We start from the raw sequence: 23,462 nt of genomic DNA, 5'->3' as shown, positions 1-23,462 counted from the left end.
TTTCTTTAGGAACCCCATATCTCATGCAGAAAGGTCTATGCACTCCTTTTATTGGAGTCCTGAAGTTTTATATAGGCAGGTATTTGAAAACATGCTGATACACCGTGCTGTGCAAGATTTCAGAGTAGGTGTGATGATTTGATCATTTTTTCAGCTTCTTTACTGCTGTTTCCAACACATTTGAGCTCTCAAAAAACCATTGCCATTACCCAGACGCGCCAGAAGTGTGGACAGATTACTGCAACCTTCAGCACCAGTCTTGGAGGGTTACATTCTTGGTGGCTATGTGTGCATAGGTGACTGAAATATGTCTTGTTCCATCACAGTATTTTCCCGCAGAACTAGCTTCCATTCTTTCTGAATATTATCTAACATATTGATGTAAACCAATTGCTCCTATCCAATCTCAGTTATTTTTTATTATAAGATTGGTCTCTTGATAACATGGGTAAAATAAATCTTTGGTACAACATTGCCTAACATTAAATTAGGAAATCCAAACAACCCTTTGAGAAGGGAGTTGACTGCAAAGGTGTAGCTACTTCTTAAAAGTCCTTATAATAATTTTGACGTGCTATCAAAAGGCCAATAGACCCGTTCCAATTGCCTGGCCACTGGTTCATCAATAGTCACCACAGCCCTCATGAGGAATATCATATCAAGAAGATTTGCAGATTTCTTCCATTCTGCATCAGTCAAGGGTCTACCAACCAGATCCTCCCATCTCTCTCTTGCAAGTGTGTCGGGGTCAGATTCGGCTTTTCCATTATTGCTACATATAGCCATTTTACCAGATGTCTAGCAGATCCCAGCTTCACAATTGCCTGCAGGGCTGGGTGCGTGTTGAGCTCTTGTATGTCCAAGGTTCCCCGGACATTATGAGAAGTTAGGTACTGGCCTGGTGCCAGTTCATGATATTGTAGAAATTCTGGAAGGGGGGAGTAATTCTCCATCCTGATAATTCCCTGGCTGTGATCACTCCTGCCTTCATCCATTCTCTCAACTGGCATTGCGTGAAGGGGGAACCGTCACCTATCCGAGGCAGTCCTATGATTGGTAGGTCAGGTTCATAGAGGGGCATCCCTATCCCTTGCTTTGTGCATCTATCCCAGCATTTCAGGGCTACTTTTAACAGCACTCCAATGTTCGAGGCATGTGGGCTGCTGAATTCATATCTATAGCATAGATCGCCGCCTAGTGTTGGGTCCGGATGATTGCACATTGTTGTCCTGGAAGAGTCTTCATAGTATCATGAGATAGGTGGCTCCTCCCCTGGACTACAGTGCGCATGGGCATCGACTCCATCCCCAGATAGTTTTTTTCCGCCATTGGGTTCGGATGCATATTTGATCACTCAAGTTCGAAACCGATAGAAACTTTCTTTTCGGCCCAAAGGCCTTTCCTATAACGTCGGTATTGTCTTGCGTTCGGTGCCCAGCTCTATTCCGGCTCAGTTCCCGAGTCGGACATCCAGAGGAGTCGCGTGGCTCTTCGGTGCTCGAGGCCCAGTCAACGCAGCCAGACTTATTCGACGACACATCATGGAACGGAGCCCGTTCAAGAGATGCCCCGTGTGCAACTCGAAGTATCCCCACATCGATGTCCACCCGGTGTGCAACAAGTGCCTGTCGCCGGATCACGATGAAGCCAACTGTATGGCTTGTTCCCGTTTTCGCTCCAAGAAGACGATTCGACTTCGGCGCGTGGCGCGCCAGGAGGCCCAGCAGTCGGCCCCTGACCCGGTGAACATTTTCGAGGGGGAAGAAGCAGACGAGCAGGAAGATCGAGAGCCGATTTCAACTCCCGCGGCGGAGATAGACTCCAACTACGACGCAGACGTCGAAATGCTCGATACAGAAGACGTCGTCGACTAGGTAGGAGACGACAATGAGGCCTATGGGGCCACGGAAGATAGCTCAGGTGAAGAGCTATGCCCCGTTCGAACAATAACTAAGGCTCAGGTCGAGGGATCGCCACATGGCCTTACCCAAGATCTTGCACCTGGATCCACGGTCTCGCCTCCGGGCCCGGCTACGGACACTTCTACGGAGCCGCCATTGGTCAAATCGAAACCGAAAGTGAAAGCTTCGGTCTCGACAAAACCGAAAGTGATAGAGGCGCCGTCGTAACAGAAAGCGCCTGTCGCCTTGGTCGCCTCCACGTCTTCAGACCTGTCGGGGCAGCCGAAGAAGGTTGTCGATCCGGTGAAGTCGCTCAAGGGCGTCGAGCCGAAGACTGGGGCATCAAAACCGCTTGTCAAGGCCGCCGACCCGAAACCGTCGGCGCCAAAGGCAGTCGACACAGACAGAGGACTCGGAGCTCCGAAAGCTGTCGATCCTGCACGTCGGCCGGAAAAGGCCAAAAGTACTGCCGCCCTCGAGTCGGCACATGGTGGTGGATCGAGAGCACCTGTCCGGTCGACGAAACCGTCCGCATCCTTCACGAAGCAGGTGTCGGACTCGTTGCAACGCATCAAGGACCAGGCTTCCGCGGTCGATCCGAAGGATACTTTCACCTCGAAGCCCGCTGCCAAACCGCCAAAGTCGACGGCGCCGATCCAGTTCGCGCTGCCGCCGAAAGTGGCGCCGAAGGCGTTCGCGCCCCGGACAGTCGTCGACGCGTCCATGGGGCCGAAGCCTACCCCTGCAGTTGTAGGAACAAAGCATCGACAACCCCTACTAGAGGAGCAGTCGGAACAATTTATCGACGCCGACACCGGTAAACTTTCCATCTACAAGCGAAAGATCACACCGGCACAGCCTATGGAGTCCTACACAATTCCTTTGAAGAGGAAAAAGGCTTCTACGGATTCCCCAGTTCTTCTTGAACTGATTACTCCACGTGCTCAGGACACTGCTCCAATCTCGCCCACTTACTCAGATGTGGAGGCTGGGGAAGGGGACGATGAGGAGTACAACTACCCTGCCGACACTGATCCTGAGGATCACCATGACACATGGGCAGATGCTGGGGACCCAGGGGATCCGCAAGCTGCCCCGGACACTCAAGTATATACTGTCAAAACCTCCCCTACTGAGGATTCTGCGGCATTTAATGCACTAATTGAGAGGGCAGCTAAGAATCACGACATCCAGCTGCATGCTGACCCTATTGAAGTGGACTTTGTTTGATACCTTTTCCACCTCTGAAAAGACTGTCAAGACTCTGCCAATGCTGAAGGGTGTCTTGAAACATGCGGCAGACATTTTTAAAGAACCCACACGTGCCAGGGTTATAAACCCCAGAATTGAAAAAAAGTACAAGCCGGCACCTGGCGACCCTACCTACATCAAGGGCCAGTTGCCGTTGGGACTCCCTGGTTGTTTCTAATGCCCGGAAGAGGGCAAATTCACAAACTACTGGTGATCCTCCTCCCCCTGACAAGGAATCTAAGGTGCTAGAAGCATCAGGGAAGAGGGTGGCGGCTCAAGCGGCCAGTATCTGGCGTATTTCTAACACGCAGGCGCTCTTGGCCAGATATGACAGGGCACACTATGATACACTTGAAACCCTGTTACAACACTTGCCAGATGAGTATAAGGAGGCAGCAGAGATGCTCATTCAAGAAGGGAAACTCATCACCAATGCTTCTATTAAGTGTGCACTGGACGCAGCGGACACCGCGGCCAGGGCCATTAACACAAGTGTAATGTTGCGGCGTCAAGCCTGGCTCAGAATCTCCGGGTTCAAACCGGAGATACAAACCACCATCCTCAATCAGCCTGTAAACCCTGATCACTTATTTGGACCTGAGGTGGACACCACCCTGGAAAAAATCAAAAAAGACACCGAGACTGCAAAGTCTATGGGGGCTCTCCAGTCCCAGCAGTTCAGGGGTAGTACTTTTCGTCGCTCAAGCAATAGAGGGGTTTCCAGAGGCCAGATGTCCCAGCAAACACAGTATACTAAAAGTGGTGCACAAACCTCTTACAACAAACAGAGTAGAGGCGGCTATCGCGGCAACAGCACCAAGGGCAGAGGTCGTGGAAACAACAACTCCCGATCCTTCGCCGCCAACAAACAGTGACGCCTTGTCACTGCCCCCCGACCATACCACACCTGTCGGGGGGAGACTCCCAACAGTTCCTGCCAGTCTGGAAATCCATCACCACAGACAGGTGGGTCAGAAAACTTATCCAGTACGGTTATTGTCTGGAGTTAACGTCCACTCCACCCAACATCCCCCCAAAGCACCGTCCTATGTCAGCAGAGCATTTGCACTTATTGCAGCAAGAGGTGCTCGTCATGCTGCAAAAAGGGGCAATCGAGCTCGTGCCAGTGGAACAAAGAGGCTCGGGAGTGTACTCACTGTACTTCTTGATCCCAAAGAAGGACGGGTCCCTGCGACCCATACTGGACCTCAGGCCCCTAAACCAGTACATTCTCTCAGAACACTTTCATATGCTCACGTTGCAGCAGGTTCTTCCGTTGCTCAATCAAGGGGATTTCCTCGCAACCTTAGATCTAAAAGACGCATATTTTCACATTCCGCTACATCTGTCACACAGAAAATACCTCAGATTCACCATTCAGAATCAGCTTTACCAATTCAAGGTCCTCCCTTCCGGAGTGACCACAGCACCCAGGGTGTTCACAAAATGCCTGGCGACAGTGGCTGCGCACCTCAGGAGACAAAATGTTCACGTCTACCCTTATCTGGACGACTGGCTTGTCCAAGCAAAGTCGGCCCAGCAGTGCGCTGCCAACATGTCCCACACCATTCACCGTCTTCACGATCTGAGATTCTCACTGAATTATCCAAAGTCGCACCTTCAGCCAGCCCATGTGCGGCAGTATCTGGGCGCGACAATAGATACTCTGGCGGCCACAGCTCAGCCAAATTCTGTGAGGATCAACAGCATTCAGTCGCTGATCCAGAAATTCAGACCGCAACACTCGCTTCCAGCACGAGTGTTCATGCAGTTGATAGGCATGATGGCCTCCTGCATCTTCATAGTCCCGCATGCAAGACTACATATGCGTCCGCTTCAAGAGTGCTTGGCACGTCAGTGGAATCAGGCTCACGGACAGTTGAAAGACCTAGTGTTGGTGACCGGTCGGGCATACAACTCTCTGCATTGGTGGAATCCACACAACCTTTGCAAGGGCCGACCGTTCCAGGAGATCATCCTAACGACGGACGCTTCTCTCCAGGGTTAGGGAGCTCATGTACTCCACTACACAGTGCAGGGACTATGGACAACACAGCAAAGGAAAATGCACATCAACCACCTAGAGCTGATGGCAATCTTCATGGCAATGAAGGCATCCAAGGTACATCTGTGCAACAAAGTCTTGTTGATCCAGACGGACAACATGACGGCCATGTACTACATTCAGAAGCAGGGAGGTACACACTCTCCACAGTTGTCTCATCTGGCTCAGAGCATGTGGAAGTGGGCCATTCAGAGGAACATCTTCCTCATGGCGGAACACCTCCCAGGCAAGGACAATCAGATGGCGGATCTGCTCAGCAGGTACAGCCACCAAATGCACGAGTGGGAGATACATCCATCAGTACTCCACCCGTACTTCCAGCAGTGGGGTCATACAGAGAAAGACCTGTTCGCCACAAGGGAAAATGCCAAATGCCAAAGCTTTGCCGCCAGGTTCCCGCACCCACAGTCGCAGGGCAATGCGATATGGATGAACTGGTCAGGCAAATTTGCGTACGCTTTTCCCCCAGCACCTCTAATACCGCTGGTGGCACGAAAGCTAAAGCAACACTCGATGACGCTCATCCTGGTTGCTCCAACGTGGGCCCGCCAACCATGGTACACCACGTTTCTAGAACTTTCCGTGGTACCGCATCAAAGGCTTTACCTCACACCCAGACGTTTGACGCAGAGCCATGGCGACATTCAGCACCCAGATCCGCAACAGCTCAACCTGGCGATCTGGCTCCTGAGGTCTTAGAGTTTGGCTACCTCAACTTACCTCCTGACTGCATGGATATCATACGGGAGGCAAGAAAGCCCACCACCAGAGCATGCTATGCAGCAAAATGGAAGCGGTTTGTCATTTATTGCGTGGAACACGACATTGCCCCGCTTGACGCGTCCACGCACAACATCATCTGTTGCATCTTTACAAATGCAATCTGGCATATGCTTCCATTCGGATACATTTATCCGCCATAGCGGCTTATCTCCAAAACAGGCAGCATCTCTCCCTTTTCCGAGTGCCTGCCATTAAAGCTTTTCTAGAGGGGCTCAAACGAGTCATTCCTCCCAGGACCCCACCTGCTCCTGAATGGAATCTTAATGTGGTACTCACCCGATTGATGGGTCTGCCTTTTGAGCCTCTACATTCATGCGAGATTCAGTTCTTAACATGGAAAGTGGCTTTACTGATAGCCATTACGTCACTGCGACGTGTTTATGAGCTCCAGGCGCTCACTGTACAAGAACCATTCATACAGATTCACTCCAACCGGGTGGTGCTGCGCACTAACCCTAAATTTCTTCCAAAGGTGGTTTCACAGTTCCATGTCAATCAGACTATTGAACTGCCTGTATTCTTCCAAAATCCAGAGACAGTGGCTGAAAGAATGCTCCACACTCTTGACGTCAAGCAAGCTTTAATGTACTACATTGATAGGACCAAAGATTTTAGGAAGACGAAACAACTCTTTGTTGCCTTTTCCGCACAACACAAGGGCAACCCCATTTCCAAAGCAGGTATAGCCAGGTGGATCGTTAAGTGTATTCAAATTTGCTATCAAAAGGCTAAGCGCACTTTAACGATCCCCCCAAGAGCCCACTCCACCCGCAAGTTGGGGGCCTCCATGGCTTTCCTCGGAAATATCCCTTTAGAAGACATTTGTAAAGCAGCCACATGGTCTACCCCACACACATTTACGAAACACTACTGTGTAGATGTGCACTCCAAGCAGCAAGCAGCTGTGGGGCAGGCTGTTCTAAAAACACTTTTTCAAACGTCTGCAGCTGGCACAGGCGGCCGCCGCTAATGGAGGGACTGCTATATATTCTATGCTATAGATATGAATTCAGCAGCCCACATGCCTCGAACTGAATATGCTACTTACCAGTATGCATCTGTTCTTGGCATGTAGGGCTGCTGACATTCATATCGCCCACCCTCCTCCCCGGCGCCTGTAGCGGCTGCAGAATTTACACTTACTCTTAGCATGGCCATCGCTCACACTGTTACACTCCATCTTCGCCACAATGACTAAAAACAATCTGGGGATGGAGTCGATGCTCATGCGCACTGTAGTCCAGGGGAGGAGCCACCTATCTCGTGATACTTCGAAGACTCTTCCAGGACAACAATGTGCAATCATCCGGACCCAACACCAGGCGGCGATCTATGCTATAGATATGAATGTCAGCAGCCCTACATGCCAAGAACAGATGCATACTGGTAAGTAGCATATTCAATTTCTGATCTTATATTTGGGATTCAGCATTCTGGGTAATAATACCCCGCGAGGGGGTTGCTCCGTCAATGCCAGTGTCTCCAGCCCCCCTCTGTGAGAAGTTGGCCTGATATATGATGCTCACTAGTTCTAGTGATCACCTTGTATCAGTCCAAACAACCCTTATGGTGATTGGTTGCAAGTCAACCTTATAGACCAGCTATCCTAATGGTAGCATGGACAAAGCAGTCTTAGGCTAAACTCTTTTGGCATGTGAAGCCAGCTGTTTTACCACATATAACCCCTTGAATACCAGATGAAAGGACACCACACAGGTTGTTATGAAAATAAACAGTATATTTATTAATAACAAACACCTCTGAACTCTTTATGAGATCAGAGGGCTAAGCACATGACAATCTCTTAAGAAAAATACGACAAGTTACACAAAATTACAATGGTGCCCTAGGGGCACGACAAACCATATACTAAGTAAATGGTATAAATAGAACGATAGAGGAAATGAGGATGCCCAGAGGCTGTAGGATCGCTGGGACTACACTACCCTAACCTTAGGTAAGTAGCAGGAGGCCCACGGGACACGTGTGCAGAGTGTGAACTCACACGCGAGATGCGGAACAAAGTCAATGGGCAGAACAAATTACGAAAAGGTAAGTAACAGACAGTTCCGACTAGTTAGGACTAAAAACGACTGGATACCTGGACACTAGGAGAGTCAATCTACCCTTGAGCACCGAAATGCTCTTGTTACCTCACCCACGGGCTGCGGGTGCATAGGTGTCAAAGTGTGTCGGGTTTCCGCGTCGAAGTCTATGGAGCCTTGAAGAAAGATGCTGCAGGCGACCAGGAGGAAGATGTCCGGTGCGATCCACGGGTGGATCGAGGAAGAAGAGGACCTGAAAGCAGAGGGGACAGTGTTCAAAGTCACTAGCCAGTGACCGGTGTGGAACCAGGAGGGAACCAGATGCTGTCGTCGCGATCAGGTGAAGAGTGGACGCTTGTCTCTGCAGCCACGTGGACCAGGAGGTGTCTTCGACGACCAGGATGGAGGCACGAGCTGTCCCACGCAGGCTCTCGCTGTCGGCGGTGTCGGATCCGGATTTGGAGTCAACTGGCCTTGGAAAGGCAACCCACGCGGTGAGTGGAAATGGCATCTGGAGTGGACCAGGAGGGTCCGGGGTGCTCCTCTTTTGGAAGGGAGCAAGGGCCAGTCTGGAGCAACCAGACCAGCAGTGTAGATTTCAAGGATCGTCGTCTAGGAGGCCACTAGCCAGCCGGTAAGTGACTAGACAACGCGTCGAGCAACAACCAAGCAAAAGGGCCCCACGCAGATCTCGTGGATGCTGGAGCGCTGGTCTTCGGTGCAGGAGCTGCTCGGGGCTGGGGCTTCTCAGTCCCCAAAGCACTTACTCGAGGATGCCTCTGAAGTCGTGCTGGAAGCGAAGTGCAGTTTCTTCAAGATGGCCAGTCCCACGTGTCTCGTCGCACCCACGGATCTCAGCTGTGCTGCAGATGTAGGTAGAGGTCGGAGAGGTCTGGGAATCCGGGTCTCGTCTGGCTCTGAGGTCTGGTTCCGGCAGGAAGGACGACAAAGTGAACCGTTAGGACGCTTGATGGTGCCTGCAGTTGCAGGGTGGACACTCCTTGCCCACAAGGGAGATTCTTCAGTCTTCTGTGGAGCAGAACGTCGAAGTCCAGAGTTTCTTCTTGTAGAGTAGTTCAGGATAAATCTAATTTGGAATGGGACCAGCTCCTACCTTTATCCTGCTAAAGGGGGCTGTACTGGTGACTAGGGCCCTCCCATGGGTGGGACCAGAAAGGGGGGTGGTTACACCCCCTATCCTTTGTCCGGTTTCGCGCCAGAGCTGGGGCTGGAGTGCCCCAGCAACTGGTTTGAACCGGTGTATGCACAGGGACACCTTGTGTGCCCCAGGCATGTCTCATTCCTTTCAGGCCTCCCTACCTCAATACACAAAATCCTGTCTGGGGTGGTGCTAGCACCTCCCAAAGCAGGAAACCCTTTGTCCAGGCCTCCCTCGCTGGAAGGACTCCCAGCAGCAGGAGGTCAGACTTGTGTCTGTGGTGGCAGCATCCATTTTGTGATGCTGAGGCTCGAGTTAACTTTAACCGGGGTTCACAGTTACATACATGTCGTGTCCCTCTAAAAGGGTGGAATGCTACCACCGTCGCCAGAACCGGCGAGGGGGTAGTATTCCAATTCGTATGACACCTTACTCTACATGTTTTGATAATGCTATACTAAAGTTAGGAATAACCGCGAGGATTATAATGCATTTAAGAGTATATGGTATAGCGTTATCATGGAACAGCTATAAGGACTTGGTTCCGCAAGCTGCAGACAGGCTCAGCTCATGCTAGAGCACCATCTCACATAATTCCAAGCACTCTGCCTTCAGGATTGATAAGGCCTGCCATAGGAGTGACTGATAGGAGTATATGTGTCCATTTTGGGGTTAGATATAGGTATACTATATCTACAGCAAAGGGTGATTAGACCACCTTGCCCCAGTTGTGTTAGTTTGGATTGCCAGCCAGGGGTGGCATAATACATGCTGCAGCCCCTGGTAGGCCCTGGGTACGCCTATGCCCTGGGTACCTAAGGTACACTGTACAGGGGCTGATAAGGTGACCCAGCATCCAATTAGGTATGTACCTAAGGTACATCGAGTCCATTTTACAGAGAGAGCAATTAGTCTGGGGTCCTGAATAGCAGGGCCCCAGGCCAACTAGGCAAAAAGTTGGGGGTAACCATAGTCGGATATCCACCTTCCTACACCCTCCATGATAAAAAAGGGTCCAGATTAAATCCTGTCAGGACAAGGTGCCCTGCTCACTAAGATTTCGGCAAGAGCCGGTCAGTTACCAGAAGGGTGAGCAGAGATTCAGCGCCTTATGCTGATGGAATGGTTGGAAGGCTACTGCTATTTCATGTCAAGTATTATTCCACACTGCCAGAGTTTCACACCATGGTGTGCAGGTAGCAAAGGAGTAGAATCAGACATCCAATTACTATTCTAGTGGTACTTAAAGAAGGTAGGTAGACAGGTTCCTGAATGGCGCTAACTGGATATTCTGGATCAAGTAATATGCCTCTAGATTATTAGAATGGTGCTTCAGGTTGGATACCATACTACCTCAACACAAGAACCCCAAACAGGGTAGATGTAATTACCCCAGTATTGGAACTTTCATAGATTCCCGTGCTTTGTATCATTCCCCGTCGTCTGAATGGGAGACTCGGTAACAAAAATACCATAGCTGTAGGTACAAAAGACCAAGGAAAAAGGCCTAGGCCTCATTCTCTTTTGTAGCATATCACCCTCTTTGTGTAAAAGAGACCAAACTTAGGCCTCAGCCAATCAGAAGTGCCTCACCCCTTAGAACCTTCCTGAAGGAACCTCAGTGCCTCAGATTTTCTACCGCACGTTGTGCTTAGGGAGTCTCCTTTGAGCTCTGCTCAACTTCTACTCTACAAAGGATTTACTTCAGGAATTTTTCTTCAGAATCTTTTAGATTCACTTCAGAATTGTTGCTGCCTTCCAGGATGTCAGAAATGGAGAAGAAAAAAGCCCTTTTCAAGCCATGTTCCACCTGTGGCAAGAAAAGGCTTTTTGTGGAGGATAAGCACAAAGACTGCATCTATTGCCTCTATCCTGACCACCAGGCTGCGGACTGTAAGTTCTGTCGCACCTTTTCGACCAAGACCCTCTGGGACCGTGAGGGTAGACTCTTGACATGGCTCCAGAAGCTGAAATCCAGGAAGGAGACTGTCTCTAGTGACAGTGAGGATGCAGCGTCTATGTCTTCTTCAAGGTCAGTGAAGAGGGGTAGGGGTTCCCCTTCTCCTTCTATGGAAAGATCTTCCAAGGCCTCAAAAAAGACCCCCAGTGAGTCTGAGAGCCCAGGTCCCAGCAAATCTCCTCACCGAGGTGTAAAGGAGAGGGTAGGACCTGCTACGCCTTCTAAAGGTGAGAAGACTGCCACAGCCTTAAAAAAACCTTCATCCCAGTCTTCTGAGAGGAGTTCCAAGTCCTCGAAGACGTCGACGGAGGAAGTTCCGTCGACGAAATAAATCGAAATCGGCATTGATGTCGTTGATGATCCTGTCGACAGGGGTTTCATCGACGAAGGTACCGTCTATGGCGGTTGCTTCACCGCCGACTGACAATTTACAGTCAACGAAGACGTCGGCGAGGATGCCGCAGCCGACGAGGGTGCCGCTGCCGACGAGGGTGCCGCTGCCGACGAGGGTGCCGCTGCCGACGAGGGTGCCGCTGCCGACGACGACAGTTACAATGTTGCCGACGACGATGGTGTCGACAATGACAACGACGACTGTCTCGTCGACGAGGGCGTCGACGACACCGACTTTGACAGTGACAACGGCTGGCGTGTCGACGGTTTCATCGTCGACTACTTCGACGACCCCGATCTCGTGGACACGTATACAACCGTCGACGACCGAACCGTCGACGAGATTGTCCTCTGAAAAAAGAATTACCATTTCTGTGACACGAATCACGCCAGAGATGACTTCTCCGAGGAGTGTGTCTCCCCTACTGCCAACCATGCTTTTTCAGGAAGGGGAGTCAGAGGAGGATGACCAAGACTCGTACAGCTATGCCAATAGTCCCTCCCAGCTTCTAGTCAAATGCCAGGACACTGACTCTGAGGGCGAATACGGCCACGAGGAAGTTGGTCATCATCAGTCGGCCTAGTCGCAACACCATTCTGAACAGGACATGGTTACAGTGCCCTCTTCTTTTCTACAAGATCTGCATAAAATGCTGCAGGACTATAAATCTAAGGCAAGTAGGCCTATTCCGGTTCCGTCAACGCCTGCTACGCCTACAGGGGTTTCAGCCTCATTAGTGACTCCTACTTTTCCGGCTCAAGTTTCCCCTCAGCCTCAAACGTCCTTCCATCAGGATTCCTCCGGATTACAAGAGGCCCATGATGATTCCTCGGATGAGGATCAGCAGTCGGATCATGACTCTATTCCAAATACTGAATATGACGAATACATCATTCCAGATCCCTCATCACCAGTCCCGGATCCGGCGGATTCCCCGCCAGCGGACATTGGGGGCTTCCATCAGCTGATGGAAAGAGCTGCTGCAAGATTCAAATTAGCCATGCCTAAGGTTACTACAGATTGTTTCTTATACGATTTCAAGGAACCTTTTAGGAAATCAACTCAGTCCATTCCTATTGTGGATCATTTGTGGAAGGAGGGCCTAAAGGCGACGGTGGTCCCCGTGCTACCGCGTCTGGATAAAAAATACAAGGCACCCGATGATGGTCCGGCGGCCTTAACGGGTCACCCTAGACCAGACTCTGTGATCTCGCAGGCAGCGCAGAGGAAATCCCGTAACCCCTCTGCTCCCTTAACAACTCCTCCGGACAAGGAAGGGCGGAGGTTGGATAATGTGGGGAAGAAATTCTCGTCGATGGCAAGTTTGCTGGTGCTAGCGGCTAATGCCCTAGCGATCTTGGGCAGGTACGACCGCCAGCTTTGGTGTGATGTCGCCCCGTACCTTGACCAGCTACCTCCGAAGTCTACGTCTGAGGCAAAGAAAATCTTGAAGGAGGGAGAAGCGACGTCGATGGAAATCATTGACTGTGCAATGGATATTGCGACGACGGCGTTCCGTTCCTTGGCTGGGGCGGCAGTCCTCCGTCGCCAAGGATGGCTCAAAGCTACTTGGTTTCGGCCTGAGATCCAAAACAAAGTCCTGGATCTTCCCTTTGATGGGGAGGCATTATTCGGCAAACTCATTGACGACACTCTTCAAGAAATAAAGAAGGACACAGAGACTGCCAGGTCCTTGGGGACCCTTCAATACCGAAAGTCTCCTTTTAAGGGATCCAGAGGTAGAGGTGGGAACTACAGAGGATCGTTTAAACAACAACGCTATTCCACCACAGGCTCAGGTTCCCAGCAATACCGTCGGCCTTATCAACAGCGGCAGGGCCAGTCTACCAACTACTCCAGGCCATACAATAAGGGAAAACAGGCTGGACGAGGACGGGATTCGTCCAAGCGCCAATAGCGGCCTCCTGGCTCTTCCTACTGGACCCTCCTCCAAGAGATCATCAGATGGAGGCAGGGTCACCAAATACCTTCAAAACTGGTCCAGGATTACATCGGACCGTTGGGTGCTCAACATCATTCGGAAAGGGCATACCTTGGAATTCACGCAAGTCCCTCCACCCAAGCCCCCGGCAGCCACTCCATCGAAACACCAGCGTCTCCTGCGGCTCGAGGTCCAACAGATGCTCCGGAAGGGAGCGATAGAGCCGGTCCCCTCAAACCAAAGGGGGCAAGGATTTTATTCCAGGTTCTTCCTGGTGAGGAAGACTCTAGAGAAGTGGCGACCCATTTTAGACCTCAGGGAGCTAAACACCTATCTCATCTCCCTGTCCTTCCGGATGGTCTCTCTCCAGGACATCTTGAAGCTTATCAGCCCGGGGGATTTCATGGCCACGCTCGATCTCGAAGATGCCCATTTCCACGTTCTGATTCACCGAGCACACAGAAGGTTTCTGCGATTCACAGTAGCCAAGAGCCATTTTCAGTTCAGGGTTTTACCCTTTGGACTCCGCTCAGCCACAAGAATTTTCACAAAGGTGCTGGCGCCAGTAGCAGCTTTCCTGCGAAGGAACCATTTTCAGGTCTTCCCCCTACCTGGACGACTGGTTACTGAAAGCTCCGTCCAGGGAGGCAGCGCTGGAGGCTGTTCAAGCTTGTACCAATTTGTTTCAGAATCTGGGACTCACTCTGAACAACGAGAAGTCTTCCCTGGTCCCATCCAGAAAGGCTCGCTTCCTGGGAGCCATCTTGGATTCAAAGCTCTCAAGAGCCTTCCCTACTCCGGAAAGGAGGGCGAAATTACAGACCTTGGCCCAGGCCTTCCAAACAAAAAAGTGTCTTTCAGTCTGCCGCTACAAGTCTCTGCTGGGAGTAATTTCATTGTGTATCCCACTAATTCCCCATTGCAGACTAAGAATGCGTCCTTTGCAGGGGCAACTAGACAACCAGTGGAAACAGGTCCACGGTTCATTCGCGGACAGAGTGACGGTCACTCCAAAGATGAAGGAAGCGGCCTTATGGTGGACAGATCAAGACCACTTGTCCCAAGGTCTATCCTTCGTAAACGACCCGTCTCCACAGGTGGTGATAATGGACGCGTCATTGGAGGGATGGGGGGCAGTGATGCAAGACCTGCATATCAGCGGTCAGCGGTCATTGGTCACCCCAGGAGAAACGCCTCCACATCAACCTGTTAGAGCTCAGGGCGATACGACTGGCTCTGCAAGCCTTTCTTCCTCGCCTGGAAGGTTCACAAGTGCTTATCAGGACGGACAACCCCACGGCCATGCAGTATGTGAACAAGGAAGGGGGAACCAGATCTCGTCCATTGTCGCAAGAAGCTCAGCAGATCTGGGAATGGGCGATCCTTCAGAGGATATCGCTAAAGGCAGAACACTTGCCAGGCGTCCTAAATGAAAACGCCGACAGACTGAGCAGGTCCTCCTCAGTCAGCCACGAATGGGAATTGAATCAGAGAGTCTTGGAGCAGGTCTTCAGCCAGTGGGGCAGACCGGAGATCGATCTCTTTGCCACTCTGACCAACAAGAAATGCCGATCTTATGCAAGCAGGCTTCCCCATCGCGATTCTCTGGGGAGTGCGCTTTCGATAGCATGGTCGAGGACATTTGTTTACGATTTTCCTCCCATACCTCTGATCCCACGGCTCATCAGGAAGATCAAGGTGGAGCCGTGCAGGATGATCCTGATAGCCCCTGCTTGGCCGAGGCAGTTCTGGTTCACGGAACTCCATCTGCTGTCAGTAGCCCCTCCACTTCCTTTGGAGGTTCTACCAGATCTCCTCACGATGTCCGAAGGACAAGTTTGGCACCCAGATCCGCAGTCATTACATCTGACTGCATGGCTCCTGAGCAGCGAGAGTTTATGAACCTACCCATATCAAGTGAGATTAAGGAGGTCCTTTCTCAGGCAAGGGCTCCTTCTATGAACAGGACTTACCGTCTTAAGTGGAAGAGATTTTGTTGCTGGTGCAGGAAAGAAAGCATTGATCCTTTCGCTTCCAAGCCTCATCAGATCCTTCCTTATCTGCTGGCCTTGGCTAAGTCGGGACTAGCCCATTCATCGATCAAGGTCAATTTAGCGGCAATATCAAGGTTCAGGAGGACTGGTTCTGGGCCCTCCTTGTGGTCTTCCAGAATTGTCAAGCAATTTCTAAAGGGCTTGTTCAGAGTCTATCCACCAGTGAGACCGCCTCCTCCGACATGGCATCTGAATCTAGTCCTTTCTCAACTCATGGAGGGCCCGTTTGAACCAATCCATCATTCTGACATGAAATACCTTTCATGGAAATTGGCACTCCTCCTTGCTCTCACGTCGGCTAGGCGTGTTGGAGAATTGCAGGCCTTGACTATCCAAGAACCTTTCCTTCAATTCAAGAGAAACACTGTAATCATGAGAACTAATCCAAGGTTTATGCCTAAAGTTCCCTCGGACTTCCACTTGAATGAACCGGTCATTCTGAAGGCATTCTTTCTTCAACCGGCTACACCAGCAGAGAGAGCATTGCATTCGCTAGATGTCCAACGGGGCTTGAAATTCTACTTGGAGCGTACTAAGGGTTTTCGAAAAACCTCAGTTATTTGTTGCCTTCGGGGGTCCAAGCAAGGGCCTTCCACTATCCAAACAAGGTGTTTCAGGATGGATCATGAGTGCCATTCTGCATTGTCACACTGCTGCAGGAAAACCTCTGACTGGCAAGATTCAAGCTCATTCCAGGAGATCTGTGGCTTCTTCAACAGCCCTCTTCGCGGGGGTGCAGATTAAAGACATTTGCAGAGCTGCTACCTGGAGCAGCGTTCACACCTTTACCAGGCATTACTGCTTGGAGTCCTTGCAACAAGATGATGCGGCAGTAGGACAGGCTGTCCTGAGGAACCTCTTCCAATGATTGGTGAGCTTTCCTTTCTTTCCCACCTTCCGTCTTTCACATTTTGTATCTTATGTCATGTTGCCTATTGCTATATTGTGATGATGCAAAATGTGGTTTTGTTGCTAACTGCTTGCTACTCTGATACAAAGCATGGGAATCTATGAAAGTTCCAATACTGGGGTAAGAAAACAAGTTACTTACCTGTAACTTTGGTTCCCCAGTATTGGTAACTTTCATAGATTCCCATGCGCCCACCCACCTCCCCGAGGAAAGCTCAGACTTCTACAGATATGGTGTCTAAGTACACAACGGCTACGAAAATCTGAGGCACTGAGGTTCCTTCAGGAAGGTTCTAGGGGGTGAGGCACTTCTGATTGGCTGAGGCCTAAGTTTGGTCTCTTTTACACAAAGAGGGTGATATGCTACAAAAGAGAATGAGGCCTAGGCCTTTTTCCTTGGTCTTTTGTACCTACAGCTATGGTATTTTTGTTACCGAGACTCCCATTCTGACGACGGGGAATGATACAAAGCATGGGAATCTATGAAAGTTACCAATACTGGGGAACCAAAGTTACAGGTAAGTAACTTGTTTTCTTCTAAACAAAGAGTCTGGAGCACTCAATCATCAATTTCCAAAGTGTCCATAGTCGAGACATTCTTTATTCTTTAGGTATTCTTATTTCATAAACATTCAGTAGTCCAGGTTATATTGATACAAGGTACAAGCAGCTACGCACAAACAGCCAACGTATTTTCGTCGAATGGCGAATAGGCCCATCCACTTCCTCAGGGCTGCGTTAAAATAGCTGTGTTGCAAATTCCAAAAGAGGCAAAATTACCAATCGTCCAGAACCTTCTGGTTCTGTAGTCATATAATGGTCTGCGTAACAGTATCCCAGTAGGGTAGTCTTGTTCCATTCTTGTATTCCCAAAAACCCTGACCCAGAGTGTAGTCGCCCGTAATGTACGATGGTCTGTGAAACAGTATGCCTGTAAGGTAGTCTTATTTGATTCTCTTGTCCAAAAGAAACACCCCATCCGTTTGTAGCTTGTACACGGAGAGTACTCCACCAAGTTTTGGTCTTCAAACTCTTTTTGTTTAGAATTACTATGATATGCCCGTCCAGTTAGCTGGATGATATGAAGGCAGATGGCTGAAATACCCCATGCATCAGACATCAGCACTATGACACTGCATACTGTTTTCTGACTTGTCTCTGTCATGGCCTTGCTGCTGCTTAAATATAGAGTAACATTGTCCCAAAGCATGGCAACTAGGCTCGAGTTGAACTTAAATAGGCTTGCTACCTCCACTCACATTTAAATGAGTCTTTAAGACACATGTCTGCTGCTAGTAAGGCTGAATTTTCAGTCCTCCTCTGTAACCGCAGATAGATGCCTTAGAAATTCGACTTAAATATATAATTCTGGTATTTACTTGTTTTTACGTATTACTTGTTTTCCGTATATATAGTGTACACTGTAATTTCTTTGTTAATATAGCCAGTGTTTTGATGCAAAGCATGTTGGTACTGCCATTTGGTAGTATGAAAGACTCTGTGCACAGATATATCTAGTCTAATGCAATGTCTCCAATATCCAACAGGTGAGACGTGGAACCCCTTCAAGCTTCAGTACCAGCTCCGCAATGTGCGGGAGCGTATTGCCAAGAACCTGGTGGAGAAGGGGATACTCACGACTGAGAAGCAGAACTTCCTGCTCTTTGACATGACTACCCACCCAGTCACCAACACTACAGAAAAGCAACGGTTGGTCAAGAAGCTGCAAGAGAGTGTCCTGGATAAATGGGTCAATGACCCGCATCGCATGGACCGCCGGACTCTGGCACTGTTGGTCCTGGCTCACTCGTCGGATGTCCTAGAGAATGTCTTCAGCTCACTTTCTGATGAGAAATACGACATCGCCATGAACAGGTCCAAAGACCTCCTGGACCTCGACCCAGATGTGGAAGGGAGCAAGGCTAATGCTTTGGAGATGATCTGGGCTGTGCTGGGAGCATTCAATAAATCCTAGAGACATTCCTTGAGTGCTACAATTGATGGGAGACAAATGGTAGAGCCATATATTATATGTGTAGGAACTGGCTGTACTCCGCTGCTTTACTTCCTTCACCCATGTAGAGGTGCTGCATGTCCAGTGCACAGCCCAAGGCAGCCCCCTTTATTGACCGGGTCTGCCTATCCTGATCGTCTCCTTCTAAAGTCCTGTATTCCTCCAAAAAGGTAGTTTCCAGGCCTCATTGTACAATCAGAAATTGGATTTCCTTTAAACCATTTCTGGTGAAGTGCAAGTGAATGGAATCTTGCCCAAGACATTGTAACGAATACCCCTGTATCACACAAGATTTTTCCTATCTCTTCTATTTAAAGGAGCCTGGAGGGAGTAATTGAATCATTTTACTTACCACCCTACAGAATCTGTATTCTCATTTTCCCGCGTTTTTGTTCTTGTATGTTTTTTGCTTATACTTTTCCCAACCGTGCTGTTTTTAATTTCTTTACAGCAAGTTTCTACACATGAAGTCATGGGTCAGAATTTAGTGTCACATCATACTTGCTGTAAGGGGTGGTTTTTTTTGTTTTCTGGAGGATTGTCTGTATCAATTACCAACAATTCGTCTGTAGAAAGCATTTATTGAAGAACCTGCCACAGTTAAAATAAGTTCTTTCTAATGCTCCCTCTCCTGTAGTGTTTTAGTAGTGTCATCCTACCAGGGTCCTAGGTTTTAATGTACCATTATTTTGTATAATGCAGAATTCTTGATATGGGTTGGTGCACTTCACAGCTCAGTGGATTACAGTAGTAATACTGATATCTTATATTTCAGCTCTCGTGCAGTAGAGGCTTATGCACATTTCCACAGATGTGGAAAGCTTTGGAGGGGTGAACACAAAGTAAAGCAGAATTATAGCACATGGGTTTTAATTAAGTTATCATAAGCGTGTTGATAATTATTCTGTGACCATACTGAAGCTGTGGACAGGTTGCAACGAAGAAATAATATTGGTTAGTTCCTCTACGTTTTTAAATATATATATTTAATAACATGGCCACCATTTCCCCGTCCCAAGTTTGTTTGATTAGATTGGCTGTTGAGTGTCCCAATGCATGAATCCTCTCATGATGATGGAGAGGATGGAAGCTTTGTCCACTTGATAATGGATAATCCTCCGACAGCTCTTCCCCCCCGCTAGCCTCTCCCTGTAGGACCTTTGTGTTGCAAACTTTTTCTGTTTGTTTACAACTTCTAGTCCAGGCAGTTGGCTGTAGAGAGACATCATGTCTCAGATTGGTCTCTGTTGTTTGGGGTTCGCAGAGGTGACTGACTGTATAGAAGGGCAGGTTGTAGGGCACACAGCTACTTGCTGCCTGGGTTCACGGCAGATGCTGAAGAGCCTGCTTGTTGGTTCACAAGGCAGGCTGCAAAAGGACTGGATGTGTGGAGCTTAGTAGAGGCGGCCAAGATACTTCATGTCTGGAGTTAACTGGATAAGGACACAAGGAAGGCCGGACTAGAGATTGCAGAAGACCCTGTGTCTGAAACACGGTGTAAAGATACTGGATACCTGGGGACTCTGAGAGGTAAGGAAGGAATGGCTGGAACTCACTGCAGAGTGCAGAGATACTGGCCAACTGGGGGTCTCACTGAAAGGTAAGGAAGGAATGGTTTGAACTCACTGCAGGGTACAAAGCTATTCAAAGTCTGTGGCTCAGTGCCGGTTAAAGAGGAATAAGTTGTCTAAAGCCCATGGCTGGACCTCACTGCAGTGGGAAGAGAGAGATGCTATCTGGAACTCCTTTGAGTTGCAGAGATGGAGAAGACAGCAAGAGTGACATGCTTTAGGAGATGAACCATACAATCTGAAATGAAACTTTTGCACTGATTTCTAGGACACTCCTACAGTTCTTATCCAAAAATAATAGAAACTCAGTGCATTGCCCAGAATGTCAAGATTCCTGACTTGCTGTCAGGTGAACATGGAATGGCTGCAGCTTGTCTCCAGTGCACAGTGATTAAATACCCTGTCAGTAAGGTGAACGGATACCCACTGGCTTGCTTTGGATGTATCTGTGACCCCAAAGCACCCCTTGCTTGGGGATGGTTCTTAAATTGCATTCATCCATTTCGAAAATGCTGTCCTGTGCACTGTTTTGTCTTCGGACACCACGAGTGGCTGCCAACCATAATCCAGGTGGTAGTATCCCTAGGCAGCAAGTAATTTGTGCTTAAGATTCTCCTCTGCCAAATGTCATAGGGACTAGGCTAGAAGGTGAAATCACATATGTAACCTCGCACACTTTTTCCCAAAGGAAGGCAAGTCCTAACTGTGGCTGACTATACCAGGAGATATGTGGCATCAGGATTCGGTGATGCATTGCGGTGGCCTCCTCCGACGGTGCTGGGATTTCATGGCTGTAATCTGTCCATGTTTCATCGTGGCCCTCTGTCCAAGCAGTTATCTGTCTTCCTGCGTGTGGATGTCATTTTTCTGTTCCTCAAGCACTTTGGCTGCTTTGGGTTTGTGCCCTTCCAACTTGGTCAATGTATGCATGTCTAGGCGGGCAGCAGTTTATTAGTTCCATAGGTTTAGACTGAGGGCTAGAGTGGCACGATAAAGATTATGTTCAGCCAAAGCACAGAGTTGTGGCACCAACGCCCTTTGTTAGGAACTTTTCGGGGCATTAAATGCTTTGCAGAGGCGCCACTGAAGTTGTGGACAGTGCTTGGCAAAGTCCAGGGCATTACATGCTTTATGAAGCCCCCATAGAAGCACTCCCCTTAATCGAGCAAAGCTCATGGCATTAAATATTTTGCAGCAGCTCAACAGTGGGATTGTTGTCTACGAGAAATGTCCCATGCCAGAGAAGATCCCTTTTCCCCTTTGTTCGCAGACCTGTGCGACCTGACGTTTGGGCATCTTGAGACTTTTGATTTTTTTCACATACGTTTATGACATAGCTCTGTCCTGACACTGTGACCAGTGTCATGGCTTCACATAGATGCCTGTGTGTTGCGTCTTAGTACTATATGTTGGAGTGTGCTTCTGGTCTGAACACAAGGCGGCCTTTAACTCTTGTAAGCTGGGTGAAATGTGACCAGGAGAGTCTACACATTGCCTAGAAAGGGGAGAGATGAGAATGACCGACCATGTGGAGGGGCATGCAAAGGGTACAGCATACAGAGGCGGGCGTGTAATAAGTTAACCATGCAGAGGAGACATCTGAAGGACAACCCACAGAGAGGACTCCTCAAAGGCATACTGCACAGAGTTTGAGCACTTTATAACCCTTAAGAAGATCTTATTTTTCACCCGAGTGCCTGGCGAGGTTCCACTTTAGTAGATCTTTGAGATGGTGTTGCACATACTCTGACACAGTGCCCCCTTATTTTAGCATGGCAGATGAGGCAAGTGTTACTGTGTGTATAGGGGGACTATCATATCCTCCCGACACCTGCCCCACCGTTGCTGATCCCCTCCTCCCTCCACTTCCCAAACTTCAGTTTTGTAAAGATGTGTCATGTTTAATAGCTATTTTCTGTTGGAATTGGATGAAACCTGTTTTTATAATGTCACCTGAACATTACTTTTCAGACGGTTGAATGATTGGGTTCTTATGTTGATCGTTCTCTAAATAGTAAAATGTATAATTTTAGTATCGGTTATTAAAGAATCACATGACTCGTACAAAATGATTTTGCAGTGTATCATTTTGTGTTCACGTGTGATAAAAGGGAGTTTCAATGCCCTCAATCTGATGCTGATAGACCATGTTCGGGAGTCGCGCCTCCACATTACTCACATTATGCCTGATCCTGATTGGTCGCTTCACTTACCCTAATACTTGCTAACACTGGTATATTCTGCTTGGTGCCAGCCGCCCCAAGACACTTGCGCAAATGCTGGTTTATGCTGCTTAGTAACTAGTTACCGCTCAACATGACCACACTGACTCACTGCTCCTAGACTAATCCTAGTATATACTGCTCAGTGATCATACCAGCTGCAGTATTCAGAGGTTTACCCTCTCAGTTGCAGCTGTGTGACATCGCCCACCTGGTGTGCCTTGGTTAATGCAGACATTGTGATCTGTGAACTTTCTCATCCTGGACGCGCAGGCCAAGGTTTTCTGCTTTTCCCTGGTGACCATATCCATCCCAGGTGTTGACGCAGGAATAGCCTACAGTCTTCTATCTGCCTCTTCAGAACTTACGCTATGCTTATGTCGGTGAATCCTCTTGGTACTGTCACTCTCCTCAGTAATCAGTCCGTGTGGGACAGTGAGGCTTGATGATGCCATGAACCCCCCCCCCCCCACTCCACACTCTCAGGTAAATACTGTCCAGTCATGCTCTGCAACGTCGCTCAACTGGACCCTCAGGCTAATGCTGGCAAAGCCTGTATTTGTATGTCATCTGCCCTGTACACGTATGCTGCAAAGCCCAGCTCGGTGACCCTGCTCATCCCCGTTTAGTGTTGGCCAGTTTATCCTTGCAGATCTTTCCTCCTGTGGTCTAATTTTTTACAGTATTTAAAGGAATTGAGGACCCTGCTTTGTAGCTTTCTCCAACCCAGAACTCCCTGGTTGATGGAATATGGGGCGGTTCCACCTCAGGGCCTCGAGGGCTTAGCCCTGCCACTTGTGCGCTCAAGGAGCTGCCGCTAGATTTCGTTATTACATTTGTAATCATTTAATTGAACGGTGTTCATGCAAACACGACTTTCATGTATACACGAACTCTGCAGTGCGTAGGTCCGGCCTCTCCAGCAGGCTCCTGATGATAGGAGGTGGGGTCGAGCATTGATCCAGAGTTGTTTAAAAACACCACACTGTAGGTGGAGGCATAGATAGCACATTTCTGAAGAGCGTAGTTCAACTACAGTCTCCTCACACAAGCAAAATCCATTTTAATTAGAAGACATATTGCACATGCCTCAGGCAGTGCCGTATATCTGCGAAAATGTGGCTGTCCAGGCGCTCATCAGTGCATTCCTGATACTGGTAAAAGCCACACAGAGCAGCAGGGGCAGCGTTTA

The 23,462-nt window shown here is 49.1% G+C and overlaps 1 protein-coding gene across 1 annotated transcript in view; it reads left to right on the top strand.

Moving 5' to 3' along the window:
• GOLPH3L (golgi phosphoprotein 3 like) overlaps positions 1 to 22,117 on the top strand; it is a 205,520-nt gene extending 183,403 nt beyond the window's left edge. The window contains exon 5 of the mRNA XM_078669835.1: positions 18,011 to 22,117. Within this exon, the coding sequence (XP_078525961.1) occupies positions 18,011 to 18,438 (428 nt within the window). The 3' untranslated portion in view covers positions 18,439 to 22,117. The remainder of the gene's footprint in view (positions 1 to 18,010) is intronic.
• Positions 22,118 to 23,462: the final 1,345 nt, after the last annotated feature.

The sequence above is a fragment of the Lissotriton helveticus genome, chromosome 12 (genome assembly GCF_964261635.1).
Source record: "Lissotriton helveticus chromosome 12, aLisHel1.1, whole genome shotgun sequence".
NCBI classification, from domain to species: Eukaryota; Metazoa; Chordata; class Amphibia; order Caudata; family Salamandridae; genus Lissotriton; species Lissotriton helveticus.
The sequence above is the reverse complement of the archived record's forward strand: the minus strand, read 5'-3'. Positions and strand labels throughout refer to the sequence as shown.